Genomic DNA, 15,061 nt, shown 5'->3' with positions numbered 1-15,061 from the left:
GAGGCCAGCTTGGTCAACAAAGTGAGTCCAGGACAGCCAAGACTACACAGGGAAACCCTGTCTCGAAAAAACAAAAACCAATAAATAAATAAATAAATAAATAAATAAATAAATAAATAAAAGGAGCCTGCTCTAAATGCTCGGTGCTACCTGAGTGTAGTCCCAACCAGCTGCAATAGTCTTTCAATTGACTATAGACTGTGTGTGGGTGATCATCTGCGGTGGGCTCCCTGTAACGCTAAAAGCCCACCGGAGGGTCATAGGAGGAGATTAGGGACTGTTATCTTGCTAGTGCAGGAGGGATGGATACTCCGACTGGGTGTGGAGCTGAACAAATGAGAAACGCATCCTGGTATAACTAATTGGCGCGGACTTCCAAGGTGGCCGCAAAGAATCAAGGACTCCCAGGTTCAAGCGTCCTTTATAGAAAACAGATTTGGAGGCAGGACAAGTCAGGCTCTTACTTCTTTGAGTTGCTGTGACCCTCCAAAGCAAGAGGTCATACATAATGAGAGATTGACCTAGACCCAGGCTGAAAGATTTACAGCCGTGGGAGTGGAGAAAGGGATTTGCAAGAAGCCGTCTGAAAATGGGGGTGGAGACACGCAGGTTTCGCACCTCTGCCACTGACTGCGCCAGGCTTCAGAACGCGGACCCAGCCCTGGCCCGCGGGGCGGAGGTGCTGGGAGGGCTGGGCAGCGCCTCGCTGTAAGGCGAGCCCGACTGCGGCGGAAGGGCGGCCGGGCGGAGGGAAGAGGGAGGTCGCGCGCTGCCTCCTCCAGAGCTAAGGCCCGGCGTTCCCGGAGGTGAGCTCGAGTGGAGCCTCAGAAGACTCGCGGGCACCAGGGAAAACTACTGCACACCCGAAGTCTCCCGAGTTTCCAGGGAGCGAAGGAGGGCGGGTGAGGAAAGGCGGGACTCAGGGCCCCGCAACCACTCGAACGCCTTCGGCCTCTCTCGACTATACCCCCGCTAGCCTCCGCGGTCCCTGCAGACCCGATCCGGAAACAACCGAGCGGATCCGGAAACAGCCGAGCGGACCCGGAAGCGGGAGTGCCATTACCAGTGAGTGCGGGAATCCGCCGTTTGGGCTGAGACGATGGCAGCAGCTGCGCCAGCAACACTGGGTGAGGACCGGAGGCACCGGCGGCCAGTGGCCGGTGCGTGAGGCCTCCGCCGTGCACGTGGGGAGCAGGGGGCTGGGGGCGGAGCCGAATGTCGCGGCTGGAGGCAGCCTGCCAGCACGGAGGCTTGGGAAGGGGGCGGGGCACAGCGCCCACCTCGGTGGGCGTGGCCTTATCGGTGGGCGTGGCCTGGGGTTGGGCAGGTAAGCGGCGGGGCGGGGCGGAAGAAGGGGCAGGACCACTGAAAGGGATTGGACAGTCGAGCCAAGTACGGTATGGGAGGTGAGAAGGGGGCAGGCGAGGTGAGTGGGATGAGGCCTGTGCAGATGGAGTCTGGGACTAGGTTACCGGACTGCTAGCTAGTCTGAGGTGTTAGGAGAACCATGGGAAGAAAGGTTGGTCCCTGGTCCCCCACAGCGCCAGATCCCCAGCCCCAAGAGGAGCAAAATGATGCATCCGAGTCAAGTGAGCTCTGCCGGCTTCGTGCCGAACTGGCCGGTGCACTGGCAGAAATGGAGACCATGAAGGCTGTGGCGGAGGTGAGCGAGAGCACCAAGGCGGAGGCGGTGGCTGCAGTGCAGAGACAGTGCCAAGAGGAGGTGGCTTCCCTACAGGCCATCTTGAAAGGTGAGGAACCTGTCCCCAACACACCCACCTTGGCGTCCCTCTAACCAGGAATGCAGGATGAGAAAGGCTTCAGATGAGCTTCAGGTAGCTCAATAGAGAAGAGTCTGTACCAGAAGAGTGTGTTTTGCAGAGAGACACCACAAGTGTTGTCAGCAACTCTGGTCAAGTCACAGCTAAGTGTGGCACCCATCTTTACCCATGTCTCACGGTTGTCATTTCTCAACCTTGCTGACGTCAGCTCTGCCCTGTGTATGAGCCAGAAACTTCTCACTTCCCAGCACCAGCCTTATGTTCAGCCTCGGGGCTCTAAACTCAGCCTGTTCTCTCTGAGCTTAGCCCTGTGGTTCCCTCCCTTCCCAGGCACCCCCACAGCACCCTCCACAAATGCATGCGTCTCCTTCCTTCTCCTCCTCTGTCTCATGGCCTCTGTGGATTGGTAGACACCAGCCTTCTTGGTTCTAGGTCCTCCAACTTTTCCAGTTACCTGCCCTTCTCTTCTGGGCAGAGGTCAGAGTCTCTTCGAGGATGGCAGACCTGCCCTTTCTGTGCCCTGGCATTAGTATTACTCTGGCCGGCTCTATTGGACTATACTGACTGCCTCAGCACCTCACAGATCTCCCTCTATGGTCTGCCCTTGACTTTGGCTTCATGGTAAACTGCCGAAAATTCTCTTTTCACTCGACCAGGCGTGGCCGTTTATTCTGTAACCCCAGCTCTGGGGGTTGGAGATTGGGCATATCCCCAGCAGCTTGCTGGCCAGCCAGTCTGGCCAGCCAGTCTAGCCAAAACAGAGAGCTCCAAAGTCAATAAGACAGCCAAGCTCAAAGAAATAAGGTACACAGCAAATACGGAAGCCACTTCATAGTGACCTCTGGCTTGTGTACACACACAAAAGAAAAGGTATCCTAAGTTAGAGCAATGGCTACTCTTTATCAAACACTTGGGATAAGTGAGGCACAGAGCTAATGCTCTATAAGGTAAGCTGGTATTTTCTTTTGAGACAGGGCAGGGATGGCCTCATACTCTGTGTGTCAACAACAACAACAACTTCTCTTCCTCCCTTCTTCTTCTTCTTCTTCTTCTTCTTCTTCTCCTCCTCCTCCTCCTCCTCCTCCTCCTCCTCCTCCTTCTTCTTGAGTTAGGGGTGTGTGTGTGTGTATGTGTGTAAGAGAGAAATGTGAGGGTGTCACATGTGCAGTGGTACACCTGTTCAGCCAGAGGACAGCTTTGTGGATTCAGTTCTCTTTTTCTGTCTTTGTGTGGGTTCCAGAGATTGACCTCCTCAGGTCATCCGGGCTTTCGTGACAAATACCTTTAACCACTGAACCATCCCAATGGCCTTAAACTTGCCATCTTCCACCTCCAAGGGCAAGTATTAAGGCATACACTACCACACCTGGCTTTCTGCAACACTGGGAGTCTAAGCCAGGCCGTGTGCATGCTAGGGAAACCCTCCGCCAACTGAGCTGTGTCCCCAGCCCCGCTCTGTCTTCTGTTTTTGCTGCAAGGATCCTACACTGATGCTATCCTGGAATTTCAGGCCAGCCAGGGCTACATAGTCAGACTTTGTCTCAAAAAGATAAACAAATATTTGGCCAGGCATGGTAGTGGACACCTCATTTAGGAGGGAGAGCCTGCAGGATCTCAAGTTCCAGACCTGTTTTGAAAAAAAAAAACTGAATAAGTAAAGGAAAAAAATTAATGTCTACTTAGCATCACTTCCACCTGCTGCTAATCTGTAGCTTAATTTCCAGACTCCTTGGTGTGGCATTCAAAGCCTTCAGAGCCATGCCTTCCCTGTATCCTTTGTTCATCCTTATATTTGGGCTTGGATGATGAGCCAGCATGTGCAAATACACCAGCCCTTACTAGTCTTGTCTTCCCTTGTTTATGTCCCAGCACCACCTCCTGCCAGGCCCACCGAGCACCGACGTTCCTTCCTCTGGGATCTGTAATTGGCGAGGAGGCTGTCTCACCCCACATCCTTACTCTGGTCATGGCTCTCTTCACTGAGCTGTGAGTGCCAGGTTGTGGCCTGTCTGATCAATTGCTGTATCTACAGAGCCCAGAGTAGATATTTATCACTTTTATCAAGTACTTATTGTTCGAGACACATTAATAAGAACAGATATGAGGGGGGGAAAAAACAGATATTAGACCTTCAGCATTAGTTTTGCTAATAACTGGGCAATTTGTGTTTCTCCCCACCACCACCCCGTGTGTATGTGTATATATGTGTGCAGCGCACGCACACTTATATACAGGTGTGTGTTCCTAGGTGCGCTTCCATGTGTAAACTAAAGGCCAGTGTCAAGTGTCTTCCTTCGTTGATCTCTGCTTTATTTGTTTGTTTACTTATTTTTGAGGCAGGCTCTCTTACTCAGTCTATAGCTCACCGTTGAACTAGGCTGACTGGCCAGCAAGCCTGTCCCTGCCTCCTCACCCCTGGGATTATAGGCACATGCTGTTGTGCATATTTTTTACTTTTATTTGTAATTTATGTGTATGGGTGTTTCGCCTGAATGTATGTCTGTGTGTGTGTGTGTCGTGTGTGTATGTCTGTACCACTCAGATACAGTGCCTGCAGAAGTCACGGAAGGATGGACCCGAGTTCCAAATTCTCTAGAGAAGCAGACACTGAGCTTGTCTGTTTGGTGTTTGTCTGTTTGTGTGGATACCTGAGATTTGAACCTCAGGACCTCATGCTTACAAGGTCAGCACTTTACCATCTGAGCCATCTCCCAGCCCTACATTTGTGATATTTTTAGCTTAGTTTAGTTTGGTTTGCTTGACACTGGGTCTCACTGTGCAGCTTAGGCTAGCCTCACTCCTGTACTTCTCCCACCTCGGCCTCCCAAGCACTGAAGTTACAGGCCTATCATAATTTCATTGGTTTGGTTTGGTTTTTCGACACAGGGTTTCTCTGTGTAGCCTTGGCTGTCCTGGACTCGCTTTGTGGACCAGGCTGGCCTCGAACTCACAGCGATCCGCCTGCGTTTCTGCCTCCTACGATTAAAGATATGTACCACCACTGCCCACCTTTTTGTTTTGTTTTTTGAGGCAGAGTCTTTCTACATAGCTCTGGCTGTCTTGGAGCTCATTCACAGAGACCCTGCTGCCTCGGCCTCCTGAGTGCTAGGATTAAAAGTGTGTGACACCATGCCTGGCTCTCTGCTACCATAATTGATTCATCAGTTGTGCAGTTTACCCCTGAAGTCACATAGAAAGTGACACTTGCCGTAACAAGAATTCCAGTTTGCGGGATGGAGGGTGGGGGGAGGTGCAGTGGCACACACCTTTAATCACAGGGTTCAGGAGGCAGGGGCAGCCAGGTCTTAGAGAGCAAGTTCCAGGACAGCCAGGCCTATACAGAGGCATCCTGAGTCAGGTGGGGGGGTGCTGCTTAGCTCATACTGTGCAGTTTGTGTCACAGGCTGCGTAAGCGGGGCCTTGAACTGTATCTGGCGTGTCTTAGGGTCCAGGTCCTGTTTGGCATAATCTCATCCTGTGCTTGAGGAAGGGCAGAGGGCCTCTGGGGACCGTGGCTGTTTGGAAGTTGTCGCTGACTGCTCTGCCCAACTCAGCTCTCCCATTCGCTCTGACCTTCAGCTGTGTCTCAGGATATTCAGCTCTCCTTGGCTTCCCCCATGCTGAGGCTAATAACCATAAGATCAATTTCTCTTCAGGTTACCTCCTAGCAACGTAGAGGACTCATAGTTAAGTGAATGCGTGTGAGATGAATGATCTGAAAGGAATGCTTTCAGTTTTCTCTTCCGCGTGTACCAGAACAATCTCCTGTTGACTGACTTTTCAACTTGGGTTTTAGGGGATCTTAGTCTGTTTTGTGTTTACTGGGATGGGATGGCAATGGATTCTTGGCCTTTATGACATATTGCTTCCTTTGCTTTTAGTAATAACAAGGCCTCAGGCAGAGGTGGCTTGCACCATTTTTCCCCCCCAGACAAGGTTTCTCTGTGTATCCTTGTTTTGTAGACCAGGTTGACCTCCAACTCACAGATCCCCCAGCCTCTGCCTCCCAAGTGCTAGGATTAAAAGTGTGTACTCATACTTTTAATCCCAGCACACAGGAGGCTGGTGGGTCTCTGAGTTCGAGGCTAGGTTGGTCTGTAGAGCAAGTTCCAGGACAGCCAGAGCTACACAGAGAAAACAAAAACACACAAATAAGAATTTAAAAACAAAAAACAAAAAAACAAGGCCTCATACTTGCCTGGTTTTAGTAAACATATTCTGGGGCCAGTTCCTCATTTGGAATATTTCTGAGCAACATACTGTCCAATTGGTCCTCACTGTGTGCCTGGTGTTTGACACCGTCTATCCTTCATCTTGCTTCATCCCGAACACCCAGGGTCACACACTCCCTCCTGCTCCTGAGGGCACTGGCGCCCAGAGGTGCTGAGGCCTTGCCAAGGGCCCTTCCTGTCCAGCTCACCGTGGTAACTGCTGCAGTTGGTCACCTGGGAGCGGGCATGTACCAAGCACCCACCCTTCCCGCCCCACAGACTCCATCAGCAGCTACGAGACCCAGATCGCAGCCCTGAAACAGGAGCGGCAGCAGCAGCAGCAGGACTCTGAGGAGAAGGAGCGAGAACTAGGCCACCTCAAACAGCTGCTGGCCCGGGCCCACCCCTTGGACTCCTTGGAGAAGCAGATGGAAAAGGTTGGGGTGGGATGGCCTGCCTGCCCTATCTGTCCCTGGGGTGTGGAACCCTAGACATTGCTGTCCTCCCTCGCCTGCCCGTCATAGGACACAGTAATGACTCCAGGGAGAATCAGAGCCTAGCAGGATCCTTGCTGGAGGTGACTGCCTTTGTTTAATAGGAACAAGGTCAGCTGTGCAGTGCCAAGGAAGGGAATTAACCCTTTCTGTGCTAGGCACTGCTGAGTGCTCAACAGTGTGAACTCTTCTTGTTCTTAGCCCCCGTGGTATAATGCGTCCTTTGCTATCATGAATAACAACGGGAGGTTGGGTATGGTGACAGCTGCTGGTTGTCCCAGCTATTTGGAAGGTTGAGGCAGGAGGAGTTTGAGCCCAGGGCTTCAAGATAGCCTGGATAATATATTAAGACCTTGAGTGTTTGCCCCTCTGTCTCCCTGTCCCTCCCCGACCCCCACCTCCACATTGAGACTGGATCTTGCCCAGGGTGACCTTGAACTTGCTGAAGGCTTCTCTTGAGTACTGGGATTTATAGGTGTGGACACCCATAGCCACCTAGAAACCTGGAAGGTTTTTTTTTTTTTTTTGGTTTTGTTTTTGTTTTTTGAGACAGGGTTTCTCTGTGTAACAGTCCTGGCTGTCCTAGAACTCTCCCTGTAGACTAGGCTGGCCTTAAACCTGCCTCAGCCTCCCAAGTTGTGGGATTACAGACGTGTGCCACTGACTAGCCAAGAATTTTTTGTTTGGTTTGGTTTGGTTTTTTTTTTTCAAGACAGGGTTTCTCTGTGTAGCCTTGGCTGTCCTGGACTCACTTTGTAGACCAGGCTGGCTTCAAACTCACAGCGATCCACCTGCCTCTGCCTCCCAAGTGCTGGGATTAAAGACGTGTGTCACCACCGCCCGTGAAGAATTTTTTTTTTTTTAATATCTGCATGTGTTGGTACATACCTATAATCCCAGCACTAGAGAAGCTAGACAGAAGAAATTTGAGTTTGAGGCTAGCCTAAGGATATGTAGTAACTCCTCCATCTCAAAGACAATAAGAATAAACTCTAAGGCACGTATATATTTCCATATTCTCCCTCTTATGATCAGTATGCGTTCTTACCTTATTTCATCTTCACAGGAGCTCTGTGAGGTAGCTATTCAGTTAGAACCCGAGGAAACAAGAGCTGGAGTAAATGTCCTGCTTATGAAAGAAAACAAAAGCCGCTTGGTGGCGCACGCCTTTAATCCCAGCACTCGGGAGGCAGAAGCAGATGGATCACTGTGAGTTTGAGGCCAGCCTGGTCTACAAAGCGAGTCCAGGACAGCCATGGCTAACACAGGGAGACCTTGTCTCGAAACCAACCCCCCCAAAAAAAGATCAAACAGGAGCCTGGGGCTAGGGCTGTGGTCCTGTTTCTAAAGTGTTTGCCTAGCATGTACAAAGCCCTAGATTTAATCCCAGCACTGCATAAAACTAGGCTTGGTGGCACATGCCTGTACTCGTAGCATTGTGGTGGCACATGCCTGTGCTCCTAGCATTGTGGTGGCACATGCCTGTGCTCCTAGCATTGTGAGGAAGGAGAATCAGAAACCCTAGCTTAAGGCCACTTGGGATTTGAGACCCCACCTTAAAAGTCCAAACAGCAAAATGAGAGCCCAGGAAAGAAAGCCTTTAACTGGCAACTTCCACTAAAGTTGCTGTTTGCATCCAAGCCTCCTCTGGGCAGAGGACAGGGTGTGGTTCATCAATGGCAGCCCCTGGGACAGCATAAGGAGCTTCCGGTTTGGATGCCACTGCCTGGCACTCAACTGTGTTATGTATTTTGCATGTGCATAGAGTGTGGGTTCCATAGTTTGTCTAAGGAGGCTTTGGGGGGATTCAGGAGGTTGAAATGGGGTGAACTGGGACGGGTGGTGGTAAGATGATGCGTGACTGGCACGTGTTGCCCGGAGCACATGGCAGTGGGGCAGGACTGGTTTTTACTGTCCCCACTGCAGGCTCCCAAGCTTGAAAGGAGACAGTCAGGAAATGGTCAGCTTTATGGTTGGGGTGTAAGAACAGGAAGGCGTGTCAGCTAAGATGAGGTTTGGCTGCATGTGACTGGAAACACAAAGCAGCGGCCGTTTAAATGAGATGGGAGTTTTTCTGTTTAAAGTTCAGACTGATGAAGCAGTTCAGCAGGTCATTGGAAACCCACACTTCTGGGGCTGGGAAACGGCTCAGCAGCTAAGAGCACTTGCTGCTTCTCCAGAGGATGTGAGTTCAGTTCCCTGCACCTACTTGGTGGCTCACAACTGTCTGTAGCTCTAATTCCAGAGGATCAGATGCCCTCTTCTGGCTTCTGAGCGCGCCGGATATGCACACAGTGTATGTGTATATGCCAGCCAAACATGCTTATACATAAGATAAAATATTTAAATTTTGGGGAAAAAGAAAAAAGAAAGAAAAGAGGGGCTGGAGAGATGGTTCAGCGGTTAAGAGCACTGGCTGTTCTTTCAAGGGACCTGAGTTCAATTCCCAGCACCTACTTGACTGTAACTCCTTCTTGTTCCAGGGACCCAACACCCTCATACAGACATACATTCAGGCAAAACACCAACGTACATAAAATAAAAATAAAATTAAAAAACCCGAAAAGAAACCTAGGCTTCTGCATTGCTGTTTGACTGTCACTAGTAAATTACCCCATGGTTCAAGATGATTGCTTGAATGCTAAGCAATCACATGCACACCCCAGCCAGCAAGGCGATGTAAAAGAAGACACACCTTCCTTTAAGGAGTTGGCCTGTGAATTCACATATGGCACGTGTGCTTTTACATCTCATTACCTAGAACAAAGTTGTGTGATCACTTTTGTTCCAGAGCAGCTGAGAGGTGTAGACGGTGTTGGAAAACAGAAACTATCTTCAGCTATGCCCAATTAAAAACCCGAGATCCTAGCCAGCCCACCTGTAATCCCAACACCCGGGAGGCAGAGGCAGGCAGATCCCTGTGAGCTCAAGGCCAGCCTGTTCTACAAAGCCACGGCTACACAGAGAAACCCTGTCTCAAAACAAACAAGCAAACAAACCCAAGGTTCTGTGGTATAGAAAGATGCATGTTGGGCCGGGCGTGGTGGTGGCGCACGCCTTTAATCCCAGCACTTGGGAGACAGAGGCAGGCGGATGCTGTGAGTTCGAGGCCAGCCTGGTCTACAAAGTGAGTCCAGGACAGCCAAGGCTAACACAGAGAGCCTGTCTTGGGGGTGGGGGGAAATGCATGTTAGAGCTGGAGAGGGACTTGGGGTGGATTTGCTCAAAATACTTGTGTACATGTATGAAATTTTCAAAGAATAGCCGGGTGCAGTGGGTCTGTAATCCTAACATTTAGGGAGGAAGAGACAGGTGGGAGGCTAGCCTAGTCTACAAAGCAAGTCCAAGGCTATACAAACAAACCCTGTCTCAAAAAACCAGGGAAAAAAAAGATTAATCAATTTGGGGCTGGAGAGATGGCTCAGAGGTTAAGAGCACTGGCTGTTCTTCCAAAGGTCTTGAGTTCAATTCCCGGCAACCACATGGTGGCTCACAACCATCTATAATGAGATCTGGTGCCCTCTTCTGGCCCACAGGTGTACATGCAGGCAGAATACTATATACAATGTATATATAGTAAATAAATAAATCCCTTTTTTTTTAATTCTCAAAAAATAAGTGAAAACAGTTTTATTTTGTTCCGTTTAGTTTTTCGAGACAGGGTTTCCTCTGTGTATCCCTGGTTGTCCTGGACTCACTTTGTAGATCAGGCTGGCCTCAAACTCACAGCGATCCGCCTGCCTCTGCCTCCCTAGTATTGGGATTACAGGCGTGCGCCACCATGCCTGGCTGTGAAAACAGTTTTAAAATATGGATGTGGAGGGGGGGGGGCTGGAGAGATAGCTCAATGGTTAAGAGCACTGCCTGCTCTTCCGAAGGACCAGGGTTCAATTCCTAGCACCCACATGGCAGCTCACAACTGTCTGTAAAATATCTAAGAAAAAATTAAAAAATGGATGTTAGGGCAGAACTGTATGAAGAATAAATAGACAAGAGGAAGCTAGTTGTGGGTCTGATTCTTTTTCCCTAAAAACACTAAAAGCCTGTGTTCTGGAGTCTCAAGTGCGTGGGCGTGATCTTCAGGGAGGATTAGTGGCTGTTATTCATGACAAGGGCCTGTCACTGCCCACTGCCCCATCCCTCCAGGCTCATGAAGACTCAGAGAAGCTCCGGGAGATTGTGGTACCCATGGAGCAGGAGATTGCAGAGCTGAAGGTGAAGCTGCTGAGGGCGGAGGAGCTGATCCAAGAGATCCAGGTGAGGGATGGCCAGGGGTGCTTAGGGAAGGAGGGGTGCCTGGGACACTGGCCCTAACCTCTTCCCTGAAACGTTCCCTAGAGACGGCCAAGGCAGTCTGCCTCCCTGCACGGCTCCACGGAGTTGCTTCCACTATCAGGGAACCCCTCGCCCCCACTGGAACCCTTGGAGGAGCCAAGCGGAGATGCAGGCCCAGCTGCTGAGGCCTTTGCCCACAACTGCGACGACAGTGCCTCCATCTCTTCCTTCTCCCTCGGTGGGGCAGCTGGGAGCGCCTCCCTGCGAGGCCCTCAGGGCCTCAGCCCTGAGCAGGAGGAGACAGCTTCTCTGGTGTCTACCGGCACTCTGGTCCCAGAGGGCATCTACCTACCCCCTCCTGGGTACCAGCTTGTTCCAGATAGCCAGTGGGAGCAGCTGCAGCTAGAGGTGAGTGGACTGGGCGAGGGCCTGTGGGCATTCCCGCCTCCCTGGTTATGTAGGGGCCTGCACTAAAGCTACAATGGGGAGGCTAATGGGAGAGAGAAAGGTCCCCTCCTAGCCAAGGAAGTTGGGCATAGCGTACATAGAGATGCTACAGAAGATACTGTTATGGTGAGAAGTGCCCAGGACAAAACTGAAAGGGAGTGGGGTGTGGCTTAGTGGGAGAGCACTTGCCTAGCCTGTGCAAGACCCTGAATTCAAGCCAGGCTTCGGTGGCGCATGCCTTTAATCCTAGCATTCGGGGGACAGAGGCAGGCGGATTACTGTGAATTTGGGGTCAGTCTAGTCTACAAAGCGGGTCCAGGGCAGCCAGGGCTACACAGAGAAACCCTGTCTCAAAGAACCAAAAGAAAAAAAAAAAAAGACCTTGAATTCAGTCCCCAGTACTAGGGGGGAGGGGGAGGGGGAAAAAAAAAAAGAAATTGCAGCTAGCCCAGAAGATGGCAGCAGAGATGGAGAAATATGTCTCTCCATCGCTCCACTGTTGGAAGAGCAGCAGAGCTGAGGGGATGGATGGGGAAAGGAACGGTGGGCACAGTCCCCTGCCAGCCGAGCTGAGGTCTGGGTCTGGCAGGGGCGGCAGCTGCAGAAGGACCTGGAAAGTGTCACCCGGGAGCGGGACGAGCTGCAGGAGGGACTGAGGAGGAGCAATGAGGACTGTGCCAAGCAAGTGAGTCTGGCAGCGTGTCAAGCCCCCACAGAGCCCTCCGGCCTCCCGCCACTCCTCACCATCTCGCGCTTCACCCTCCTCCCTCCTTAGATGCAGGTGCTCCTGGCCCAGGTGCAGAACTCAGAGCAGCTGCTTCGAACCCTGCAAGGAACTGTGAGCCAGGCCCAAGAGCGTGTGCAGCTGCAGATGGTGAGTGCTGGGCCTGGGGTAAGAGGAAGGGTCAGGACCACTTGGGGCCCCAGAGGGCATGGAAAGTCAGGGTATCCCTCCTGCCCCCCCCCCCATCCAGCTACTCTCACTAGGTGAGTGAAGATTTTGGGGGTGGCCTGACTGGCTCGAGCTTTGTAATCTTGAACTAACTAAGCCCCACAACCTTGGAGTGTGCCTCTCACAGTCTGTGAACAGAGCTAGCAGGATCAACACTGGCCAGCTCCACCCAAGAGTGTGTGAGGTCGGCCTGGTCTGATGTCCTGGTTTTAAAGAGAAGCCAGAGATCTGGAAATGGAATATCGCCTCCCAGTTTGAGAATTGGTACTTTGGCACTTAAAGCATGTTTCAGGGGCTGGCAAGCTGGCTCAAGTGGGTAAAAGCACTTGCCGCAAAGCCTGATGACCTGACTGACTTGGTAAATTGTCCTCCGACCTCCACAATACTTGTGCTTGGACAGGAGGCCATCCAGGGCTTCCTAGTGTCAGTCTCCCTGTGGAGCTCCAAGTTTAGCCTCAGGAACTAGAGACATCCATCCTTCTAAATGCCTCCTCCGTTGGTCTGTCCCCAGGCAGAACTGGCCACTTCTCACAAGTGCCTGCACCATGAGGTTAAAAGGCTAAATGAAGAAAATCAAGGGCTGCGGGCCGAGCAGCTGCCACCCTCTACCCTCCAGGGCCCGAGGCAGTGGGAGGACAAGGGCGAGGCCCTGCCAAACTCCATACAGGTAAATGGCACCAGGAGCCTAGTGTCAACAGCCCGTGGCTGCCTCCTCTCAAAGGAGACCTGAGGACAGACCCTGGCTCTGGAGTGTTAGCTGTGTCTATGACTTATTTTCTTCATCTGATAAATGGAACCGTGCCATCTTCCCAGGCTTGGTGTGAAGAGAAAGAATTAAGGAGGGCTGGCCACAAGTGAAGCAGCCAGTGGTTATGTTTGCAATTTTGACCACACCCCTTGCTGCCTGCGCTGTCCTCACTGCTGGGGTTAATTGCAGGACAAGCACTGTGCTGCCGAACACATTTTGAGCCCTTGATTTTATTTTATTTTTTTTGAGACAGGCTGGCCTGAGAGTGGGTCACAGGCAGGCCCCCTGCCCCACTCATCACACCAGGTGCTGTTTGCTGTTTTCAAGTGACTTGAGGTCCTCAGAGTCTCTGACCCCGCCCTCCCTGAAAGCCTTTGTTCTTTTAGTCTGTAAATAATTGGCTCATAAACTAGTGGGTCATCTAGTTCCTCTGGCTAACATCCACTTCAGTGTGACCTTGTAGTCTTTGATTTCTCCCTTCCTAAATTCTTGGCTAGTTGGTTTGAGTTTTTTTGTTTGTTTGTTTGTTTTAATTTTATTTTATGTGCATTAGTGTGAGGGTGTCAGATCCTTTGGAACTGGAGTTACAGACAGTTGTGAGCTGCCATGTGCGTGCTGGGAATTGAACTCTGGTCCTTTGGAGGAGCAGACAGTGCTCTTAGCCACTGAGCTATCTCTCCAGCCCTGGCTGGTTTGGTTTTTTGAGATGGTCTTCTAGAGTCCCAGCTGGCCTGGACTTCCCTAGATAGCCAAGGATGCCTTGAACTTCTCATCATCCGCCTCAGGCGTGCTGGGATTACAGGCCCGCACTGCCACCTCCCTCAGGGTTTTGGTTGGTTAGTTGGTTTGGTATGGGCGTTTTGTTTGTTTTTTGGGTTTTTGAGACATGGTTTCTCTGTGTAGCTTTGGCTGTTCTGGACTCGCTTTGTAGACCAGGCTGGCCTCAAACTCACAGCGATCCACCTGCCTCTGCCTCCCGAGTGCTGGGATTAAAGGCGTGCGCCACCACGCCCGGCTTCCCTACCCTCCCCCCCTTTTATTGTAGTTTTCATTACATACATAATGGAGAATTTAACTTGAGTTGTTTGGAAGCTTCTAAGTATTCTGGAACTTTCTATACTATACTATTCTTGAAAGTCCTGTGTATCGTGTGGCAGTCACAGGCTTCCATTCCTTCATCCCCCTGAACATCTGCAGCTTGCTTACCTCTCTGACTGTGGCATTTGGCTTCTTTTTTGTTTCAACTCCCTCCCTTCCCTCTTTTCACATTGTCCATCTGGCCAGTGTTTCCCGCCCTCCTCTTCTGCCCTGCACCTAGCAGGCCCCTTGCATCTCTTGCAGGAGCTGCATCTGCTGGTGCGGAACACCCAGCAACAGGCGCGTGCGCGGCAGCAGGCACAGGAACATGAGGCTGAGCGCCTGCGCATTGAAATCGTGAAGCTGCGGGAGGCCCTGGAGGAGGAGACAGCAGCCAAGGCTAGCCTGGAGGGACAGCTGAGGGTGCAGCGAGAAGAGACAGGTGAGGGAAGACAGCAAGTTCCCACTGGGCCTCTTGCGTCAGGAGGAGGTGCGGTGGAGACCCAGCCTTGACCTCTCTCTCTCTCTCACTCCCACAGACGTGCTAGAGGGTGAGTAGGGGTCAGCGCCTTGTGAGGGGCTGCAGCAGCGGTTTGGGACCGTGTGGGCCTGACTTCCTTGCGCCTTGACTTCCCAGCATCCCTGTGCAGCCTAAGGATAGAGACAGAGCGGGTCCAGCAAGAACAAAACAAGGTGAGTGGCACCGTGGCCTGACTGGGCTAATTCAGCTGTGTGGTGACAGCTCCCCCCCACCAACCTTTCCTGTCTCCCTCAGACCTGGTGGCAGAGAGCCCCTCCAGCAGCCACCTGGGTCAAGCCAGAGGAGGCCAGAGTCTGGTGGTATTGAAGGGACACCAATGTTGGTCATCCTGTGGCTGTGGCCACCCACTGTCTCATCTAGCCCAAGATGAGTCAGGGCCTAGCCCCATGTCTTGTCCCCGCAGGCCCAGCTCACAGACCTCCTCTCTGAACAGAGGGCCAAGGCGCTACGGCTGCAGGCCGAGCTGGAGACCAGCGAACAGGTGCAGAGGGACTTCGTGCGACTGTCCCAGGCCTTACAGGTACTGGCCCGGCCT

The 15,061-nt window shown here is 51.8% G+C and overlaps 1 protein-coding gene across 2 annotated transcripts in view; it reads left to right on the top strand.

The window, feature by feature from the left end:
• Nucleotides 1-410: 410 nt before the first annotated feature.
• The window catches only part of RABEP2 (rabaptin, RAB GTPase binding effector protein 2), a 15,528-nt gene continuing 877 nt past the window's right edge, over nt 411-15,061 (top strand). Inside the window, exons 1-13 of one of the 2 annotated variants that reach the window (XM_084773189.1) lie at nt 411-806; nt 977-1,160; nt 1,542-1,751; nt 6,272-6,429; nt 10,633-10,743; nt 10,825-11,169; nt 11,798-11,893; nt 11,984-12,082; nt 12,672-12,827; nt 14,250-14,427; nt 14,525-14,536; nt 14,623-14,678; nt 14,930-15,046. In XM_084773189.1, coding sequence (XP_084629315.1) covers nt 1,100-1,160; nt 1,542-1,751; nt 6,272-6,429; nt 10,633-10,743; nt 10,825-11,169; nt 11,798-11,893; nt 11,984-12,082; nt 12,672-12,827; nt 14,250-14,427; nt 14,525-14,536; nt 14,623-14,678; nt 14,930-15,046 — 1,599 coding nt within the window. In that variant the 5' untranslated portion in view covers nt 411-806; nt 977-1,099. Of the gene's footprint in view, nt 1,161-1,541; nt 1,752-6,271; nt 6,430-10,632; nt 10,744-10,824; nt 11,170-11,797; nt 11,894-11,983; nt 12,083-12,671; nt 12,828-14,249; nt 14,428-14,524; nt 14,537-14,622; nt 14,679-14,929; nt 15,047-15,061 lie in introns of both variants that reach the window. The other variant, XM_084773190.1, reaches the window with a different exon arrangement.

The sequence above is a fragment of the Acomys minous genome (genome assembly GCF_964271855.1).
Source record: "Acomys minous genome assembly, chromosome: 2".
In the NCBI taxonomy this organism is placed as follows: domain Eukaryota; kingdom Metazoa; phylum Chordata; class Mammalia; order Rodentia; family Muridae; genus Acomys; species Acomys minous.
The sequence above is the reverse complement of the archived record's forward strand: the minus strand, read 5'-3'. Positions and strand labels throughout refer to the sequence as shown.